This window comes from Tigriopus californicus, chromosome 7, assembly GCF_007210705.1.
Source record: "Tigriopus californicus strain San Diego chromosome 7, Tcal_SD_v2.1, whole genome shotgun sequence".
NCBI lineage: Eukaryota > Metazoa > Arthropoda > Copepoda > Harpacticoida > Harpacticidae > Tigriopus > Tigriopus californicus.
In genome coordinates, this window is record NC_081446.1 from 5,570,286 (window position 1) to 5,587,532 (window position 17,247).

Here is a 17,247-nt window from a genome sequence, read left to right on the forward strand (position 1 = left end):
AATTTGTTCAACTTCCAGGTGCAAGTTTTGACTGGCCCTAGTTATCAATCGTATAGTTTACGACCTCATGTAAAATTATTATGTACATATCATGATTGTTTGGAATTTTACCCACAGAGAATTTGAAATGTCTCCGAGAAGAGTTGATGGCTTATCCATTGTGTCACAGAACTTGGGCAATGAATTGTTCATTTAATAATCTGTTGATAAAGTCTGAGATTTAGAGCACATTTTCTCGTTTCTACGTTTGTTTTCCTGCACCTAGGCGAAACAAAAGGGCACTTCTTCCACTCAATGGAAATAACTATTGATCTTGGCTTTCCAACGTTGTTAAAACAGAGACGACTTAATGCCTTTTTAAAAGTATTCTAGTTCCATATCAATTCATTCATATTTTATAATATATTTTTTTGTGAAAGCCTTGAAATGTATGAGATAGATACTGGGACAGAACCTGTCAGTGTATACCCGTGTTATTCAAATGCCAGGTGCCATGTCGGTAATCGGCAATTGATTTTGTGCTTTGATTGTTTTATGGAGGAGCAATGATGAACATGTTTGAACACAAAGGGGAGAAATGGAACTTTAGGACAAAAGCATAACTATCTCCATTGCTTTCCATTAGACTTATATAAAGGGCACTCAATTAGATTATCCCACACAAAACTCGAAATAAAAGCCAATTCACTGAATTCAGAATTGAGAGAGATTCATATCTATCAGGAACAAGGCATCAAATGTTCAGGTGCATGGGTGGTTGGAAAATGCATCAAACCAATACTGTCCACACATCAACTCGGTTTCTAATTTAAGACAAAATATGTTTGTTAAACAAATGCCATGTGCACATTAATTTTCTTTTGAAAAACTAAAACTTAAAACGCCCTCCGTTTAGTCTTATTGTCATCAACCGGGAAACGCTGGAAATGAACATCAAATCCTCCAATTTCATGCATAAAGTTGATTTCAAAACCAACCCTGAGCAGCTTCTTCAATCACTCAAACTCCCTACACTAACTAACGCAACCTCTGCCCAAAGAACTGCAGAAAATAACCTTGGCTCGGCCAGCCTCAAGCAGCCATTTCAGCCAAGTGACAAAGTTGGGCGCCAAGCCAATAATTCTCTTGAATCGAGTTTCGAGGTTCTAATCTGCGCGATCTGCTCATTATTCCATCGATCGAAACCAACCCCCATCAAATCGAGGGCCTGGATTCCGTGAGAAAAACCGGCTAGCAGACTTACTCCAGGTGAACCCCCAGTCAGCCCCAGTGTGCCACGCCCATTTATCCCGCCCCCCTGGCCACGGAAATGTCTTGGCCGCACCAACCTTGAGCGTTCGTGGACGGATTGAGATTACCCCTCGGGCTAGTAGGTAGGCGCTCAGACCTGATTGCCAGTGGGCCTGGTCATGGCCTACATCGTGAATGACACCACGACGGCCATGAGTGGCGACGAGTCGTCCTTGATGGAGGATCCGTCGCATGCTTCCAAGGGGTGGCCGGGGGTGGGTCCCGGGGAGGAGCACGATAGCCAGGTCAATATGACTCGCACCTTCTTGTCGGCCTTGGATGTGCCGCCAGCCCATTTTGCTCACCCGCAGTACCCGCGGGTGGCTTTGCCGGGGGCGCGTCGCAATTTGTTCGAGGCCATCGAGGAGTCTGACCAATCGGCCTGGCTCCTCCCACCGCCGCCCGCCAAAGAGACGCTCAAGGTGTTTTTGCGGGTCAAGCCCAAGACGTTGGAGGAGACCGAGATCATTGAGGCCGATCATGCGGGCCAAAACGCGTCGGATGCCAGTTGGCGGGAGTCAGGCGGAGCACCGCCCATGGTCCAGATCGAGACGGATTATCAGGTGGCTTTGAACGCCCCGAAAGAGAGCAACACGTTCAAGAACTCGGTCAATGGGGCGGGTAGTTTGACCCATCGTTATACGTTCACCCATATCTTCCCGCCCGAGACTGATCAGTCAGCTTTGTTCCAGGTAAAATATAGATCAGCGCAGGGGCGATATCAATATTTAAGGCCCGGATGCTTACATCATTGACTTTTACCATGTCTTATCATAACCATGGATCCTGCAATGTATTTGTTGTGCCCATTTGGGGTATTACCACTAGAGGGATGGGGGAGGGAGGGCGATCCTGGTTGAGTAAATGCCTCGGCCGTTGTTCAAGGCGTCAATCTACTAGTGTGTTGGAGGAAAAGCCCTGAGATTGAACCGATAACCCCGTGTGTGACATTGGCGTTAACCAACTGCACTATTACCAGCTCACCTATTGATCATCAATTATCATTTTATTTTGCTCAGGAAATGGTGATGCCACGTGTCCGCGAATTCTTGGAAGGCTCCAATCAGTTGGTGTTCACCTACGGCGCCACGAGCTCGGGCAAGACTTACACCATCCAAGGGACGGCTTTTAATCCCGGCATCCTGCCGCGCGCTCTAGATGTGATCTTCAATTCCGTGGGTGAAGACGAAAACAGCGTGCCGCATCTACGGCCCAATTGTTTCAACCGGGTCATCCAGATGAAGGAACGCGACCTCAAGAAATCCGAAGACGACAAGCTGGCTGTGTTCAATCTTGGGCGGGAACTTCAGCTCCAAGGTCGGTTGACGGGAGCTTCCAAAATGTCCGGTTTGTCGCAACTCTCCGAAGACTCGCACAATCAAGCCGATTTGACCAACTTAAGCCAACAATCTCTGGCGACCATGTTCCCATTCTTGGCCAATCGACATCGCGAGGAATCGTGCGTCGAGCTGCAGCAAACGGATATTAAGTTTGCGCTTTGGATCAGCTTTGCCGAGATCTATAACGAGAATGTTCACGATCTTCTGGAAAAAATTCCTACGAGCAAGAACAAGAACACGAAACCAAGACGGGTCCCCCTCAAGCTGGCCGAAGATAAAAACGGCTCAATTTACGTCCGCGGTCTCAAAGAGGTGAAAGTCAACTCGGCCAATGAGGCTTATCAGATCATGATGATCGGCCGGGAGAATCTTCAGTTTGCCGCCACCCGCCTCAATCACCATTCCAGTCGCAGCCATTGCATCTTTTCCATTAAAGCCATTCGCGTCGCCGATATCAACAAACCACATTTGGCTCGCGTAAGTATGCTCACTTTTTGCGATTTGGCCGGTTCTGAACGGATCAAGAAGACGATGAACACGGGTGATCGTCAAAAAGAAGCTGGCAACATCAACACGTCCTTATTGGTCTTGGGCCGGTGCATCAAGGCCATTCGACATAACCAATTCAACCCGAAGAAGCCGCAAATTGTGCCTTTTCGTGAGTCTAAACTCACGCGCATGTTTCAAAGCTTTTTGGTGGGCCATGGCAAAGCTTCCATGGTCGTGAATATTAGCCAAGCACCCTATTTGTTTGATGAATCCATGCAAGTGTTAAAATTCTCAGCCATTGCCAGCAAGATCACCGTGGAAACCATCAAAGAGCCCGTGACCGTCAAATTGAATAAGAAGAAGAAGCAGACGCGCTTTTCTATTATGGTCGAGAGCAACCGGAGTGGTAACAACTTGCTCATGGGTCGGGGTTCGATCGCCTGGGAGAAACCGGCTGCCCGATCCACAATGTGTCCCATGACCCCGATTGTTGACACAACATTGATGGACGAGACTAGTGTCATGGATCAGTCTGTGGTGGACGAACGCTACGATTCGCTGCTCAAGCTGATTGACAGTCTCAAAGACCAGCTCATCAAAGAAAAGCAAGAAAATATCACGTTAGAGCAAGAGATTCGAACCGAGCTCTGCACAGAGTTCAACAAAATGATGGTCGACATTGAAGAAAGCTGGGAGAAACGACTGCAAGATCAGAAAGAACGAGACGAGGAACTCTCCGAGTGGAGATTGAACAAGCTCCAAGAGGTCTACAAATCGAGACGGAAACGACAACGAGAGGATTCTCCGGCACCCAATGAAACCATGATGTTCATTAAGGACGAAATTGAACTAGAACTGGAAGATAAAAAAGCCCAATTGAAGTGTCTGGAAGACAAAGTTGAAGCCATGTCCAAGGCTCAAGGGAGCCTCATGGGCGAGAACAAACGTCTGCAAGAAGAGCTGACCAAAGGTTCTTTCCAATTGAGCACTGAAAAGAAGAACGCTGCCCTTTTAGACATCCAAGTACAGGACCTTAAACGTGAACTCAGCAGTGCCAATGCTGCCAAAATGGCCTCCATCGAAAGTAGTAGCGCAACTCCGGTGATCCAGGATCTTGAAAGGCAGCTCCAAGAATCCAAGGAGAAACGAGAAGAATTGGAAGGAGAAAAGAAACACTTGAAAGAGCTCCTGGACGAGGCAGGTCAAGACTTCTTGGAGAAATCTGAAGAAGTGCAGAAGATTAATCGAACCTTGAAAGATTGTGAGCAACAATTGGTGCAACAGGCGATCGCACTTAATGAGCTCAATTCGCAGTTAGAGGAGTCCCGACTTCTATTGACGGATTCTGCCACTCGCATGGAAGAAAAAGAAAAAACGATTGCCGATCTGGAAGATCAAGCCGATAAGAGATCTAGCATGGAGGAGGAATTAACTCAGAAAATCCAAGAAGTCGAATCCAGACTTCAGATCTCCGAGTCTGAAAAGCAAGTTTTGTCCGATAAGATAACACAACACGATGAGGAAATAGCAAAATTGAACCAGGAACACAGTGCCAAGGAAGAGTCTAGGGAAAAGGAACTCGAGTCATTGAAGAAACAGTTAGACTCCAATGCCCAAGTCATTGCCAAGCTGGAGGGCGAGATCGATTGCAAGGGTGAGAACCTACAAGAGCTTAAGGCAATGATTCAAAAGGTAAGTGAAAATTGAAAGACACGTGCGAAGGAGAGTTTTATTTGATTTCAACAATATTCATTCTTTTTATCAATTTTAGAAAGAAACGGACGCCACCGATGATATTGAAAAAAATATTCGCAAGGCGGAATCTGACAAGGAGAGACTTGAGAGAGAGCTCAACGATGAGATCGAGGATCTGAAGCAAGCCAAGAAGAGACTGCGCCAAACCGTGGACGACCAAACCAAGGACATCGAGGGTAAAGAGAAAGAGGTCACCAAGTTAGAACGCGAAGTAAAAAGTCTGATCCAGGTAAAATGTCATGCTTGATATTATTTTACGGTTAAAAAGTAGCAGAAAGTATATGTTTATCCGAAGGCGGAAAAGAACCAAATAGAGGTAAATGAGGAGCTTCAATCCCAGATTGCCATGCTGCGGAAACAGCTGAAAGACTTGAACACGGGGCCCTCCAAATCTGAGATGGACGGACTCTCCAAACAAGTTCATGATTTGAAGACCAAAATCGAGCGACTGGAGATGGAAAATAGTTCCTTGAAGAAGGAAGACAATGCATTTCAGATTCTCAACGAAGAGCTATCCAAACGGGCAAAGGAGAAAGAGGATCTCATCGCAAAGTTGGCTCGTCTTGAACATGACATTGATTCCAAATGTTACGACATCAAGAAGACCAAAGATGAGCACAAGGCAATGATGGATCACTACGATCAAAAGTTGAGCGTCAAAAGCAACGAGCTTGCCATGGAAAAGCGAGAAGTACTAAAACTGCGCGAGGTCATGGCCAGATCTACTCCTAACAAGGCCTCCGTTTCGGCCCGGGAGAGTGAAGTGGCCATGCTCAGAGAGGAGCTCATGAAAAAGACCGAGGTGATCAAGAACCTTGAGTCCATGATCCCAACGCGAAAAGAGTAAGCACATCCACCAACTCCTCTCGTCAGTCGATTGTTGATTTTAAAATGCCTTAACAGAGTATTACGTCAAATGGCTTTTCTTTCTTTTAGGTTGTCGTATAGCTCGGATGAGGAGGATCCGGATATCCGCAAGGAGATGGACAAACTCCAAAAGGAGATGGAACTAATGAAAGCCACTCACGAGAAAGAGTTGGCTCGCTTCAAGAGGGCCAGTGACAAAGCTATAGCTGAGTACAAACATACCAATTCGGAATTGCTTCGCCAAATGACCCATCCACCTTCAGCTGCCAGCTCAGCCTCCACTTCTATGGTCAGTGATTCGTGTGCTGTGGAAGGGGACGATTCTCAAAACGACAACAGCCTCATCGAAGATACGCCCAGTAACAACAGCCGCAAACGAAGACGTGGAGGTCGAACAGTCAAGGAACGAAGTCGGCGTGCTAATCGCACCGCGAGCAGTAAAACTGACAGTGCCACACAAGCTTCGTTCGAGGATAGCACCTTGGAAAACGACCCGGATTTCGGCGAGGGGTCCAAACCCAAGCGATCCACTCGACTGACAAGAGCCAAGCCAGTTCGAAAAGCGGCCCGGAAAGAGCTCTCCCTGGACGAGAGTAGCAACAGCAGCGTGCTCAAGGACCTGTATAACAATCGAGGCGATGGGAATAATAGCGGAGGGGACCCAGCCACGCCGGTGAGTCACAACTCACGGAAACAGCGAACCTTGTACAAAGAGTCTAAAGAGGCTCAGGTGTTTACGCCTCCTTTGGAAGACATTGGGGCACCCACGATGACTCCAAGCACCATCGTGAAGCGTCAATTGCGCTCCAGATCCTCTCGGAAGAAGTGATGAGTTGACCAAACTCAGTTCCCAACTTTCAAAACTATGAGCACAATCATCCTTGTGCAGACACCTTCCTCCTTTCCACGCTTACAAATCTTTGAATAAAAACTAATTGACATACTTCTATTGATCACGTTGTAGTTGGTACATTTTCTTTAGCCGTTTCAATTTGATCCTGCGATGAACATGTGAACATTCTTCTCGGCTCCCATCATGTGACCCGCCCTTTCCGTTCCAACCACGCCCGCCAACCGTTGGGCATCGTACTTGTTGTAGACAATGGCGCAGCTCATGTTACCATCCGAACCGCCTTTCTTATTCTGGTATACGGTCTGCATGTAGTTTGCGAGTTCGGTGAAGAAATGCGGGTATTGTGGGAGTTGGAAAAACACCAGATGTCGAATCCCTTTAAGAACGAGTCGTTTGAAAAAGTGAACTCGCTCTGTGTACAACAAGAAATGCGTGTCACTATGAAAGAACAGATCACGAGCCTTGGCCACTTTCCCGTCCTTGGTGTACTCGCAGATCTCCAGGAAGTCGAGATCAGATTTCTTGAACCAATTCCGGACTTTCACGTAATCGAAATAAGATGGAACCACGATGGCCGTATGATACATCAGATCCTTCTTGTACTCGGGTAAAACTTTGTTGGTGAAGTAATTGAATCGATCTTCAACGGCCTCAACCGGCGAGGACGACTCAAACCGATGGAACACCATCGGGACGCTGACAACCACTTGACGAATAGACCCGCCTACAATGGGATTGCTCACTTTCACACGCCCCGCGTAATTCATGCAATACTTGTTCAAAATCGTATTCATCTCGGGCATCAACACTTGACTGAACAGTAACGTTTGGCGATAGAAGGGGGCCAACTTATTGAGCGACCACATTCGGATCCGCGAGAAATCTACGTCACGCGACTTTTGAGGTTGCCGATGCATATGCTCCAAAAAATGAATGACGTGTTCCCAATTTTGCATGGCAAACACATCAATCTGGTCCATGATGAGCAGCTCAATGGAGTTCAAGAAATCGTAGTCCATTTTCTCATCACCTAAGCCTCCAATGACCATGCGCAATCCCAGCGGCGAAGCGATAATGATGTCCGAGGCATAAAAATCAGTGTATAACTTGAGCGATTTTTTGGTAACGGCAATGCCGATCTTGAACTCATCGTCCACATTTCCGGTGAATGTGTCGTAAAAATCATCGGGCTTATTCCGCCTGGTCGGACTTTCGGCATCGAATTCCTGTTCGAATCGAGTTCGGTTCCCAATTTTCCCACCATGATCGGAGCCAAAAAGCAATTGGCCCATGAGCTTGACAATTTGAAGGGCGGAATCTCGGAAGGGGACCACAATGAGGACACGGGGCCGACACAAGCCTTGGTCGCGGAATCCATCGCCAGATTGGGTGGCAGCTTGGTCGTCTTTGGCCAAGATAGCGTTATTGGTCAAGATCTGGGCTCGCGCTTTGAGCAAGTGATTCAAAGCGTGCAGAGTGTAAGCGAAACGCAAACTCGGGCCTTGAGCCAAAGTCCGCTCTCCGTAAGACACATCCCGGTATGAATTGAACAAATGGAACAGTTCGGATTGCCACGGAGACAAGTCATATTGGGACTCCGGATCGGACCGCACGGGATTGGCACTAGCCACGTTTCGCTTCAATTGGGGTTTGACGCACAGGCCTTTCAGACTCCGATCCTGAGGCTGGCGGGCCGCCGCTTGCACTAAACGATTTTGGGCCTGAAGGAGGGCCTCATGGGAAGGGTCGTCTTCGGCGCTTAAAAGGCCAGGGGATTGGTTGTGCGGGGAGGTCTGGGGCGTCCATTGGGGTGGTTGGACAGCCAATCGACCGAGATGTTTAAAGTACTGGGATTGGGTCTGGTAGCGCTTGGTTTTGATCACTTGGGTTAAGGATGTGGGAATTTCCCGTTCTATGCGAGCTACGAAAGGATCTTGAGGCGTGCCAATGGCTTCATCATCATCCAGTTCTGGTTCCGATTGATTCGTCTGAGTTGGCTCGGCCTCTGGCCTACCAGCCTCATCGGTCTCGTCCTCGTCCTCCTCGTTTTCGTTCTCTACCGGGTCTTCATTAGAATTTTGTCCGTCCATAACGGCCTCCAGTTTTCCTTCCTCCACATCGTCCAGATCGTCATCATCGTCATCGGCTTCGTTATCATTATCATCACCCTCTGAATCGGCTTCGGAGGAACTGGTCTGAGGGTCGGGAGCCTGGAAGAGCGCCATGAGTTGGTGGTATTGCGTTTCGGACTCGTCGGGGCGTGGGGTTTCCTCATCGGAGGAGGAAGACTCATTTTCCGCATCCGATTGACCCGGAATGGCCGTGATTTGGGCCGTTTTTCGTTGGGCCCAAAACTGCTTAGAGCGTTTGGGCTTGGACCCAGGCGTGCCACCGCCACCGCGCCCACCCGCCCGTCCCGGTCGAGCTCGCTTCATTCCGCGTCCCCGACCACGCATTTTGTCTCACTTTGAGCGGGATCGCTGGATAGTTTGAGAGCTTGGATTGAGGCCTGGTAAGATAACCAACTCACGTGTCCTGCCTTCACTGCGTCCTCCATGTGGTTCAGGAAGCGGTGATGTTGTTTATTATTATTGTTGTTGTAGTGATCACGCAACCTCTACTCTCACGCTACTTTTTTAGCGCACTCTCTAAACCCAGCGTTACCTTCTCCGGCCGAGCGAGCGAACATATGGATGGACGTGTTCTTATGTGCCATGCCTACGTCCCTACGCCATACGTACTATGGAAAACCTGTTTAGCTAGTTTGTTACATCCAAGTCCAACGGAGGTTAAGTCGGATGAGTGAACTGAGGATCTGAGGGGCACTTACTTGATCCAGTCGAGTGATTGGGGCTCGATTGTGAAACCTCTCTCGAGAGAACTGCTACGTTTGGTCTGACTCGATCCATGATGGGTCCGAGTGATTGTCCCGGTCCCACGAATCCCGGGATTCCTTTGGACGAGCGATGGATTGAATCGGTGCGCGTGAATTTGCCCGCCGTTCAACGACGGGCCGCCACTTTGGGCACCAAACGCACCGTCAAGAAACAATGGCAAGCGGCTTGGATGCTCAGAGCCGTGACGTGCATCGATCTGACCACGTTAGCTGGGGATGATACCCAGGCCAATGTCCAGAGATTGTGCCTCAAAGCGGCTAAACCCATTCGATCCGACATCTTGGCTGCCATGGACATGGAACAAGCTCAATTAACTTGTGGCGCCGTGTGCGTCTATCCATCACGGTCAGGCCCCATTACTTCTTTATATTTATTGCTGGACCCATAGATTATGACAGATTGGTTTAGGGTGCCGGATGCGGTGGCAGCTTTGAAACGCTTCAAAGCCCCGCATGTGCCCGTGGCGGCCGTCGCCACGGGCTTTCCAAGCGGTTTGTACAGTCTGGAAACTCGCCTCCGAGAGATTACTTTGGCCATTGAGGCGGGAGCGCACGAGATCGACATCGTTCTCAATCGGCAATTGGTGCTCAACCACCGATGGGCCGAATTGTATCGTGAAGTCCAGCAAATGAAGGCCGCTTGTGGACCCAAAATCCACATGAAGACCATCTTGGCCATTGGGGAATTGGGCTCCATGAACAATGTGTACAAGGCCTCATTGGTTTGCATGATGGCTGGGGCTGACTTCATCAAAACGTCTACGGGTAAAGAGGCCTTGAACGCTAATCTACCCGTGGGCGTGGTCATGTGCCGGTAAGTAAATCCACCCTTAAATGCACCGATCGAGGAGAGATGCAGCCTCCATGTCCCATTTTCAGGGCCGTTCGCGACTATTTTGAGCGAACCGGGTACTTTGTGGGGTTCAAGCCCGCCGGAGGGATTCGAACGGGCAAAGACGCCTGTACTTGGCTCATCCTGATCAAGGAAGAGTTGGATGATCGATGGTTAAACAACAAGCTATTCCGGATTGGAGCCTCCGGTTTACTCCTGGATTTGGAAAGACAACTGTTCCATTACGTGACCGGTCGTTACGCCGCCGCGCACGAGTTGGCCATGTCTTGAGCAAGGAATGTCTTACATACGTATATTTCGTTCTGACTACCATCATTCAGGCCTGAGCCACGTGTTCACAATAAAAGCACATGTTTAGATGACACTCTAAATGCCACTACAACTACTCAGACACTCGTCACACACATTGCCTTCGTCGCCTTGACATTGTTTCACTCGACTTGGGCAGTTGGGGATCTGGCAAAACTTGCCCGATGTTTTCAGATAATAGGGCGTGAATCGGAATCCACTTTCATCCACGCAATACTCCGTTGTCAAAAGGGATTGAAGCTCCAAATAGTTGCCCGCACTACTACCCGAACCACAATTGAGCTGAGTCAATCCCTCGAGCTCATCCCGCGCACATTGACAGTTCAGATCGTCCTTGTTCAACATGGTGGTGAAATAGTTGCCAATCTGTTGGTTGTTCTTATCCACGCATTTACATTGACCTGAGCTTTTGTCACAGTACACTTTCCCGAAGCTCCCATCCCAATCGCAAGTGACCCCCATGGACTCAAGCCAATAGAAACCGTGGTCTCTGAGCTTCTTCCGCGATTTGGCTTTGCCCAGACTTCGAGTCTCGCATCGACGAAGGTATTGATCTCCGAACAGCTCTTTATCGTAACAAGGTAGGGCCATGGCCATTTTTTCCGGCAGTGCTCGCGATAAGGCCACACCGGTCACGGGATTGATGCACCAACATCGCTCTAGGTCACATTGGAGAGGTTCGAAATCGCCATTTCTCTCGCAATGCAAGGTCACATCATCCCGTGCCCTAAAAAAAAAAAAGATGTCGTGGGGGATTTTTCTATAAAAACAAGAAAAGATTTTCCTTGACAGCTTATGAGTGAATTTACCCAATAGACAGAATTTCTTTCTCCAATTCCCATCTCTTGCGACTACAACGGCAATTGATTTCATCGGCCTCGGCCTCGATGGTCGCTTGTCCAAAGATTCGAGTGCCGTCGGGGGCGCTACAGAATTTTGAATTCACAGGTTGGAATACATTGGTCTTGGATTGGACATTATCATAAGCTCCATAGAAAGTGCACGAGGGTTCCCATTTCAGTTCCGAACACTCCTCTCCGTTTAGACCATTCAACCAAGAGTCATACTCTAAAGTGGCTTTCAAACAGCCTTCAACTGCGGCGGCCGCGTCCTCGATTTGACAAATTCCGTCCAAACATTCATGCTGATCTGGACATTGGTTTCTCTTCACCAAAGGAATGTCTTTATTCTTGTATCTTATTATGGATAATTCCACAACTCTTTCTTTGTTTGGGTGACATTGAAGAGGGACGGTATTTTCGTACAAACTCACGTTTGTCGTGGTGGGTGAGTAAAAACATTTATCCCCTGAAAGGCAAATGGAAGAAAGCTATAACGTCACGTGGTTCGAAAGATTGACGAAAAAAGAACTCTTCAATCTCGTGGACGAACCTTTCTTTAAATACTCAACGCAGGCAGGACAGCATGAACCCAAAACGAGATTCTCTTCGAAGAATGTTCCCCGGGGACAATCTTTAGGCTCAAGTTCCGGGATGCAATCCACGATCTTGCAATTCGGGCATATTGGCAAAGTACAGTGAACATTGGCGCCGCTCTCTGTACAACTCGGCCAATTCGCACACAGACCCAATTCCAAGAGGAAGCTGGAAACTCCGACGAAAATCAGGAATTTCATGCTCTCTTTTTCTGGGTACTAAACAAGTTTTGATTGATGTAATGTGCAATCGGCTCACATCAATGATTAGTATCGTTTTTGAGATAACAGATAGCTCTGCAGATTGAGATTAATAAATATTTCAAAGATAAGAATTGTCTTTCGGCAACGTTGAGATTGGTCATTGGCCAACGCAGAGAACAGCTCTAATTCCCACCTATTTTCTAGAGCCTCATTACGGATGAAAAAGCAATTCTTAAACTTTCTCTTGACTTTTGAAGCCTATTTGACAATTGAAGGACATTCGTTACCACTAATCCCCAACTGATCACCTAAAAGGAAAAACATACTTGGGTAGTGAAGGTCTGAACTTAATGAAAATCCACCGTCTATTCAATGACACAAACTTTGTCAATTGCTCGATTTGGCCGACTTTGCCTGCTCTAAAAAGCTTGCCAAATTGAGCTTCCATTTCTGGCCTCACTCAGCTTGCCAAGACTCTCAAATCAACGAAAAAAGTAGGTGTGAATGGGAATGTATTAGTGGGGCCACAGGGCATCGGACAATCTTTGAATCCCGATCTTTGTTTACACGATTCCCCCGTCAAAATATGTATGGATCACCGCACCTCCAAGTCAAGTCGGAGAAAGAGCAATACGTCAATGACAATCCAGGAGTAGAAAACGAAGACTAAGCTTGGCTCATAACCTTTGAAACAACCCGGCATGAAGTCATGCACATGAAGTGTTGGAAATGTTTGGCTTTTGTGTTCCTGCAATTTTGGGGACTTGGGCGAGGTCAGAGGCCAACAGCGGACTTTACCTCAATCGAGGAATGTGTGAGTGGCTACTGTTTGCCCACAGAGTATAACCGATTAGAATTGCCTCAGAACACGACACACGTGGCGATGAACCTGGAGGTAAGGCGAGCAAGTATTCATACGAAATCAAGTACGGGATTGTCTGAGTGCCTAGGTTTTGGACGTCCTTAAAGTGGATGATAAGAAGTTTTCCGTCACGTTGAACATGTATTTTGGCGTGTATTGGACGGAAGATCGCTTGACGGTGCGAAGACCGGACTTTGATCCACACTGGCTGCCTATCAATATGGATTTCATGAGGAACCTATGGATCCCAAATGTATTTGTGTACAACTTGGTATCCTTTGATGCGTTGACGTGCTTGAAGAAATTGGCAGGCCTCTGGATCGTCAAGGACAAAGAGCTGTTCTACAACCAGGTGAGATCTACCTTTTCTGAAATAACTATGGATTTGGCTGTGGATTCTTTCTCTGTCCTCTTTAGGCAACTCATGTCACGTTCATGTGTCCCATGCGGTTCAACAAGTTCCCTTTGGATGCTCACACGTGCAAATTCATGGTGGGGAGCACCAATTTCGATATGACACGCATGACCTTCGACAATAAGAAACTCGACTACGATCCCAAGGCTAGAAACACTATCCTCGACTATCAGATCTCAATTTCGCCGCTCAAGGAGCAAGACCGTATTCTGGCTTATGGCGATGCGGGCAACTACTCAATCACGGGTTTTGAAATGAAAATGACCAGGAACGTTGCCAAGTAGGTTCAGCAGCAATATTCACACGTATATCTCATTCTTTGTGAGTTATTATCTGGCACTTGTTAGGTACTTGTATATTTACTATCTACCCAGTGGCCTTTTTGTGGTGGTGTCTTGGTCCAGTTTTCTGATCCCGCCAGAAGTTGTTCCGGGTCGCATGGCGTTGTTAGTGACCCTGTTCCTGGTCCTCATTAACATTTTCAATACAATTACAAATCTATCACCCAATGTGGAGGGCATGACGGCCATTTCTTCGTGGATGATTGCTTGCATTCTTTTCGTCTCGGCCGCTCTCACGGGCTATGCGGGCCTCCTCTACTATTTACAAGTAAGTCCAGTTCCATTAGTTGTTGTGCATCTTTCCCCAGTTTCTTTGGCAAATCGAACTGGCAACCAAAGAACGGGAAAGGATTGTTGGGGAAACGCAGACTGTATATCAATGTCATTAGCATATTCCATTGGTCTTACATTCACATTACACCATGTGCTTCTAAAGAAAGCGAGTAAATCAGAAATTGGGAAGCCGCACCACCTAAAACTCGACGGCGCATGCAGGCTTGGAGACTAAAAAGGAACAGGTCCTTGTCGATTCCATGATCATGCCCTTCAGAAGAGCTTTCCCTTCAAGGGTCGTATTGAATTGAAAAGAGTTCGTGACGCAAGTTTTTCAATGGCAAGACCCGAGATGCCATGTTTGAGTGTAAGTCGAAATGTAGCTAGTGAAACATCTAGTTTGGTATGACTCTTTTCGTAAAAGGAGAGAAATGACTCATAAAAAGGTGCTCAATTCAATAAGATCGGAGGGCTTATTTCTTACCGCGAAATATTCAGTACTGTTAAAACTACATTTATTTCGCTTTCTCTACTACGATTTAGGTCAAGAGAAAGATGTCTTTTACCAAGAAGCGCTTGAGCTTGCAATCAACTCACACCAAGGACTGCATGATGCATCCAACTTCAGACTTGGCGAGGAAATTGGAAGAAGAAAAACTTTTGGATCAGAGCGAGTTGTTGGCTCGAATTGACACTGCATTCTTGTACTCTTTTCCATTGGCGTTCGTCATCTTCAACGTGATTTATTGGCCGTTTTGGATCACATGGTCCTAGTCTGAACTTATCATAACCCTAAAGACAGGTATTGTTTGTGTAATCGTTGTTTACAATACTCATAGAATTCCACCTCCCTGGTCATATTCTGTCGCACCAGGTTCCGGACATGGTTGGAAACTTCCGGTCGGAACTTGTTCTTATTCACATTCCCCCAGTATTGTTTATTCTTGTTGTAGACTGTCTTCACACCTTTGAAGAATCTGGGCAAGAAGTGTTCCAAGACCGTCATCGATTTGTCCATCTCTTCAAGAATGCCCACCACTGCAAAATGGGAATCCACGTTGGCTTTGGCAATTCTATAAGTGAAAAGAAGAGCACGTTGAGATGCACATTCAAGTTATATCAAATAACTTTGAAAAGTCATTGCTCAACATGTTTAACTTAGAAAGCAATCTTACCAATTTGGTATTGTCAATGAAAAAGATGGCGTTGAAAGTTGTTGGTCCCCCAAAAATATAAGTTTTTTTTCTCGTTTGTTCCCCGATGAGCTTTTTTACCTTAATGCTTCCTCTCCGTTGGTGATCTGACAACGTGGCTCATGTCCGCAAAAGAACATCATTTGACTAACATGAGCTCCTCCTTCCCGGTAAGCCACATGATTATGTCCAGGAATATAGCGACATTCCTGGTATTGACCAAGAACGCATTCATCATAGCTCAACTTCAGAGGAAAGGCTTTTCCCGCAAACATGGGCTTCATTCCTACAATCAGATAAGCCAAGCTCCAAGTTTCATATGAAAGGGCTTACAGAAAAACATTCAAGACACAGTAGAGGCCTCGACTACTTACTACTTACTTTTGTAATTGCCTTTGTCGTCAGACTCGAATTGGTACCAAGGAGCGCGTATGTAGTAGTACCAGGAAATCACTCGTTGAACGGGTTCTCGGACAAAGTTCATATAAATGGGTCGGTAGTACTCACTACCTAAGGTCTCAAAATCAATGAAGCTGATGTGCTTGTTATAAACCGATGGCTCGGTAAAATTCTCCATGAACATTCGAGCATAGTTATGCTGGTCTTGAATGGGCAGAATGGTTTTCTCGCCCGCCAATTGTTTGATTTGTGCGTCATCCACGTAATGAGCAAAGTTATTGTCGATGCTCAAAGTCTTCAGAAGACCCATAACGGTTTGACTGCCCACTTTAGGTACCCGATTGAAGAAAAGCACATCCTTGTGAGCATGAGGAGTCACATTGAGAGATTGTCGCAAGAATGAGAGTTCCGTGTTTAAAATCTGATGGTCCCAATACAATTTGGCACACAAACCAATGGCTAAAGCCGAGATGATATTCGTTATGGTGGTAGTGTGTGGATTCCCCGCACCTGTTTTTGAGGCTTCACGTTTAATTTGAGGTTTCTTCATCTTGAGCGATGGATAGGCAATGTCAGTGGGGAAATCGGTGCATTGCTTTTGACTTGTGACTTGTTGGAGAGTAGTTTGTTTAGCTACATTATTACCTCCAAATCTCCTGCAGAATGCTCACTGGAGAAAAATGCTTAGTACAAGAATTTCAGCGAAAGTTTTTCTCAGGAAGGTGTTAATCCATTTGAGGTGCAATGGAAAATAGAAATTCTACAAAGTCTACAAATCGCACTAAAATGTTTCTTAATCTTGCTTTCGGGCGAAAAAAAATATTTGAAGAAGGTTGAATATTGAACTTCTTGATGTCTGAAAAGGACAGAGTCAATTTCGTAACGTAAAGTTGAGAAGAAACGCAACCTCCCGCGAGTTTGGAATCTACCGTCCAGCTTACAATTACTAACGTACGTACGTGGGAAAGAGGGCGTCAAAAGACTTATAATTACAGTAATTATAATCGAAAGTACTAAGGGATGCCATTTTAAACTGACCAATACCCTTAGTAGAAATTTTCTATGCTTATTTGTGCTAGGTTTATCTTAATAGATATTTTTTTAGTTGTAGTTAAAGACTATACGTAAACTCAGTGTTGTGGACAATAAATTATTTGTAAAATTGACATAATTTTTTTTATTTGCAATCCCTTAATCTTAAATTAACAACAATTGTTGAAGCCTCATACCCAAACGTTTGAATTGAAAAGCACTCACTTAAAATTGAATGACTATGAAAGATGTGGAGTTCTAAATTCGCGCTGTAAATACGTAGAGTATGTAAAATATTCAATGAGGTACATTCTCACCAATCAATCAAAGCATCGTTCCGAGTTGATGGGATTTCAATTTTCTCCTTGCAATACATTGCAATTTTCAAGTCGTTTTTTGGAGTAAATGTTCACTTTGGCAATTGTATTCGTGGAAGCCACA

The 17,247-nt window shown here is 46.3% G+C and overlaps 5 protein-coding genes across 6 annotated transcripts; 2 read left to right on the forward strand and 3 right to left on the reverse strand.

Annotated features, from left to right (window-relative positions):
- Positions 1-976: 976 nt before the first annotated feature.
- LOC131883405 (kinesin-like protein KIF20B) lies at positions 977-10,747 on the forward strand. Its single transcript, XM_059230872.1, has 9 exons — positions 977-1,982; positions 2,310-4,811; positions 4,891-5,103; positions 5,170-5,717; positions 5,811-6,566; positions 7,835-8,117; positions 9,454-9,836; positions 9,900-10,304; positions 10,370-10,747. The coding sequence occupies exons 1-9, from the start codon at positions 1,410-1,412 to the stop codon at positions 10,611-10,613; spliced, it is 5,907 nt and encodes a 1,968-aa protein (XP_059086855.1). The 5' UTR covers positions 977-1,409; the 3' UTR covers positions 10,614-10,747.
- Positions 6,667-9,109, reverse strand: LOC131884308 (U3 small nucleolar RNA-associated protein 25 homolog). Its single transcript, XM_059232039.1, has one exon. The coding sequence runs from the start codon at positions 9,048-9,050 to the stop codon at positions 6,729-6,731; it is 2,322 nt and encodes a 773-aa protein (XP_059088022.1). The 5' UTR covers positions 9,051-9,109; the 3' UTR covers positions 6,667-6,728.
- LOC131884313 (uncharacterized) lies at positions 10,622-12,350 on the reverse strand. Its single transcript, XM_059232051.1, has 3 exons — positions 12,045-12,350; positions 11,462-11,960; positions 10,622-11,379 (listed from the first exon to the last, which is right to left on the reverse strand). Exons 1-3 carry the CDS (start codon positions 12,286-12,288, stop codon positions 10,710-10,712), a joined length of 1,413 nt encoding a protein of 470 aa, XP_059088034.1. The 5' UTR covers positions 12,289-12,350; the 3' UTR covers positions 10,622-10,709.
- Positions 11,956-15,438, forward strand: LOC131884316 (glycine receptor subunit alpha-2-like). Of its 2 annotated transcripts, XM_059232055.1 has the most exons (6): positions 11,956-13,186; positions 13,242-13,505; positions 13,571-13,848; positions 13,916-14,177; positions 14,726-14,984; positions 15,136-15,275. In XM_059232055.1, exons 1-5 carry the CDS (start codon positions 13,001-13,003, stop codon positions 14,954-14,956), a joined length of 1,221 nt encoding a protein of 406 aa, XP_059088038.1. In that variant the 5' UTR covers positions 11,956-13,000; the 3' UTR covers positions 14,957-14,984; positions 15,136-15,275. The 2 variants fall into 2 exon arrangements, with proteins under 2 accessions (XP_059088038.1, XP_059088037.1); XM_059232054.1 differs by having other exon boundaries at positions 14,726-15,438.
- On the reverse strand, positions 14,967-16,687 carry LOC131884318 (heparan sulfate 2-O-sulfotransferase pipe-like). The gene is made up of 3 exons (XM_059232057.1): positions 15,757-16,687; positions 15,457-15,661; positions 14,967-15,255 (listed from the first exon to the last, which is right to left on the reverse strand). The coding sequence occupies exons 1-3, from the start codon at positions 16,322-16,324 to the stop codon at positions 14,967-14,969; spliced, it is 1,062 nt and encodes a 353-aa protein (XP_059088040.1). The 5' UTR covers positions 16,325-16,687.
- Positions 16,688-17,247: the final 560 nt, after the last annotated feature.

Bases quoted from the DNA above. Each gene is read 5' to 3' on its own strand.
- LOC131884313 (XM_059232051.1), bottom strand. From the start codon at position 12,288: ATGAAATTCCTGATTTTCGTCGGAGTTTCCAGCTTCCTCTTGGAATTG. The intron at 11,961-12,044 runs GTTCGTCCACGA...TTTGCCTTTCAG, and splicing joins CGTTGAGTATTTAAAGAAAG to GGGATAAATGTTTTTACTCA. The intron at 11,380-11,461 runs GTAAATTCACTC...TTTTTTTTTTAG, and splicing joins AAAGAAATTCTGTCTATTGG to GGCACGGGATGATGTGACCT.
- LOC131884308 (XM_059232039.1), bottom strand. From the start codon at position 9,050: ATGCGTGGTCGGGGACGCGGAATGAAGCGAGCTCGACCGGGACGGGCG.
- LOC131884316 (XM_059232054.1), top strand. From the start codon at position 13,001: ATGCACATGAAGTGTTGGAAATGTTTGGCTTTTGTGTTCCTGCAATTT. The intron at 13,849-13,915 runs GTAGGTTCAGCA...GGCACTTGTTAG, and splicing joins ATGACCAGGAACGTTGCCAA to GTACTTGTATATTTACTATC. The intron at 14,178-14,725 runs GTAAGTCCAGTT...ACTACGATTTAG, and splicing joins GCCTCCTCTACTATTTACAA to GTCAAGAGAAAGATGTCTTT.
- LOC131883405 (XM_059230872.1), top strand. From the start codon at position 1,410: ATGGCCTACATCGTGAATGACACCACGACGGCCATGAGTGGCGACGAG. The intron at 8,118-9,453 runs GTAAGACACATC...TTGGGGCTCGAT, and splicing joins TGAGCCAAAGTCCGCTCTCC to TGTGAAACCTCTCTCGAGAG. The intron at 9,837-9,899 runs GTCAGGCCCCAT...AGATTGGTTTAG, and splicing joins GTGTGCGTCTATCCATCACG to GGTGCCGGATGCGGTGGCAG.
- LOC131884318 (XM_059232057.1), bottom strand. From the start codon at position 16,324: ATGAAGAAACCTCAAATTAAACGTGAAGCCTCAAAAACAGGTGCGGGG. The intron at 15,662-15,756 runs GTAAGTAGTAAG...ATCTGATTGTAG, and splicing joins CGACAAAGGCAATTACAAAA to GAATGAAGCCCATGTTTGCG. The intron at 15,256-15,456 runs GTAAAAAAGCTC...TTTCACTTATAG, and splicing joins AACGGAGAGGAAGCATTAAG to AATTGCCAAAGCCAACGTGG.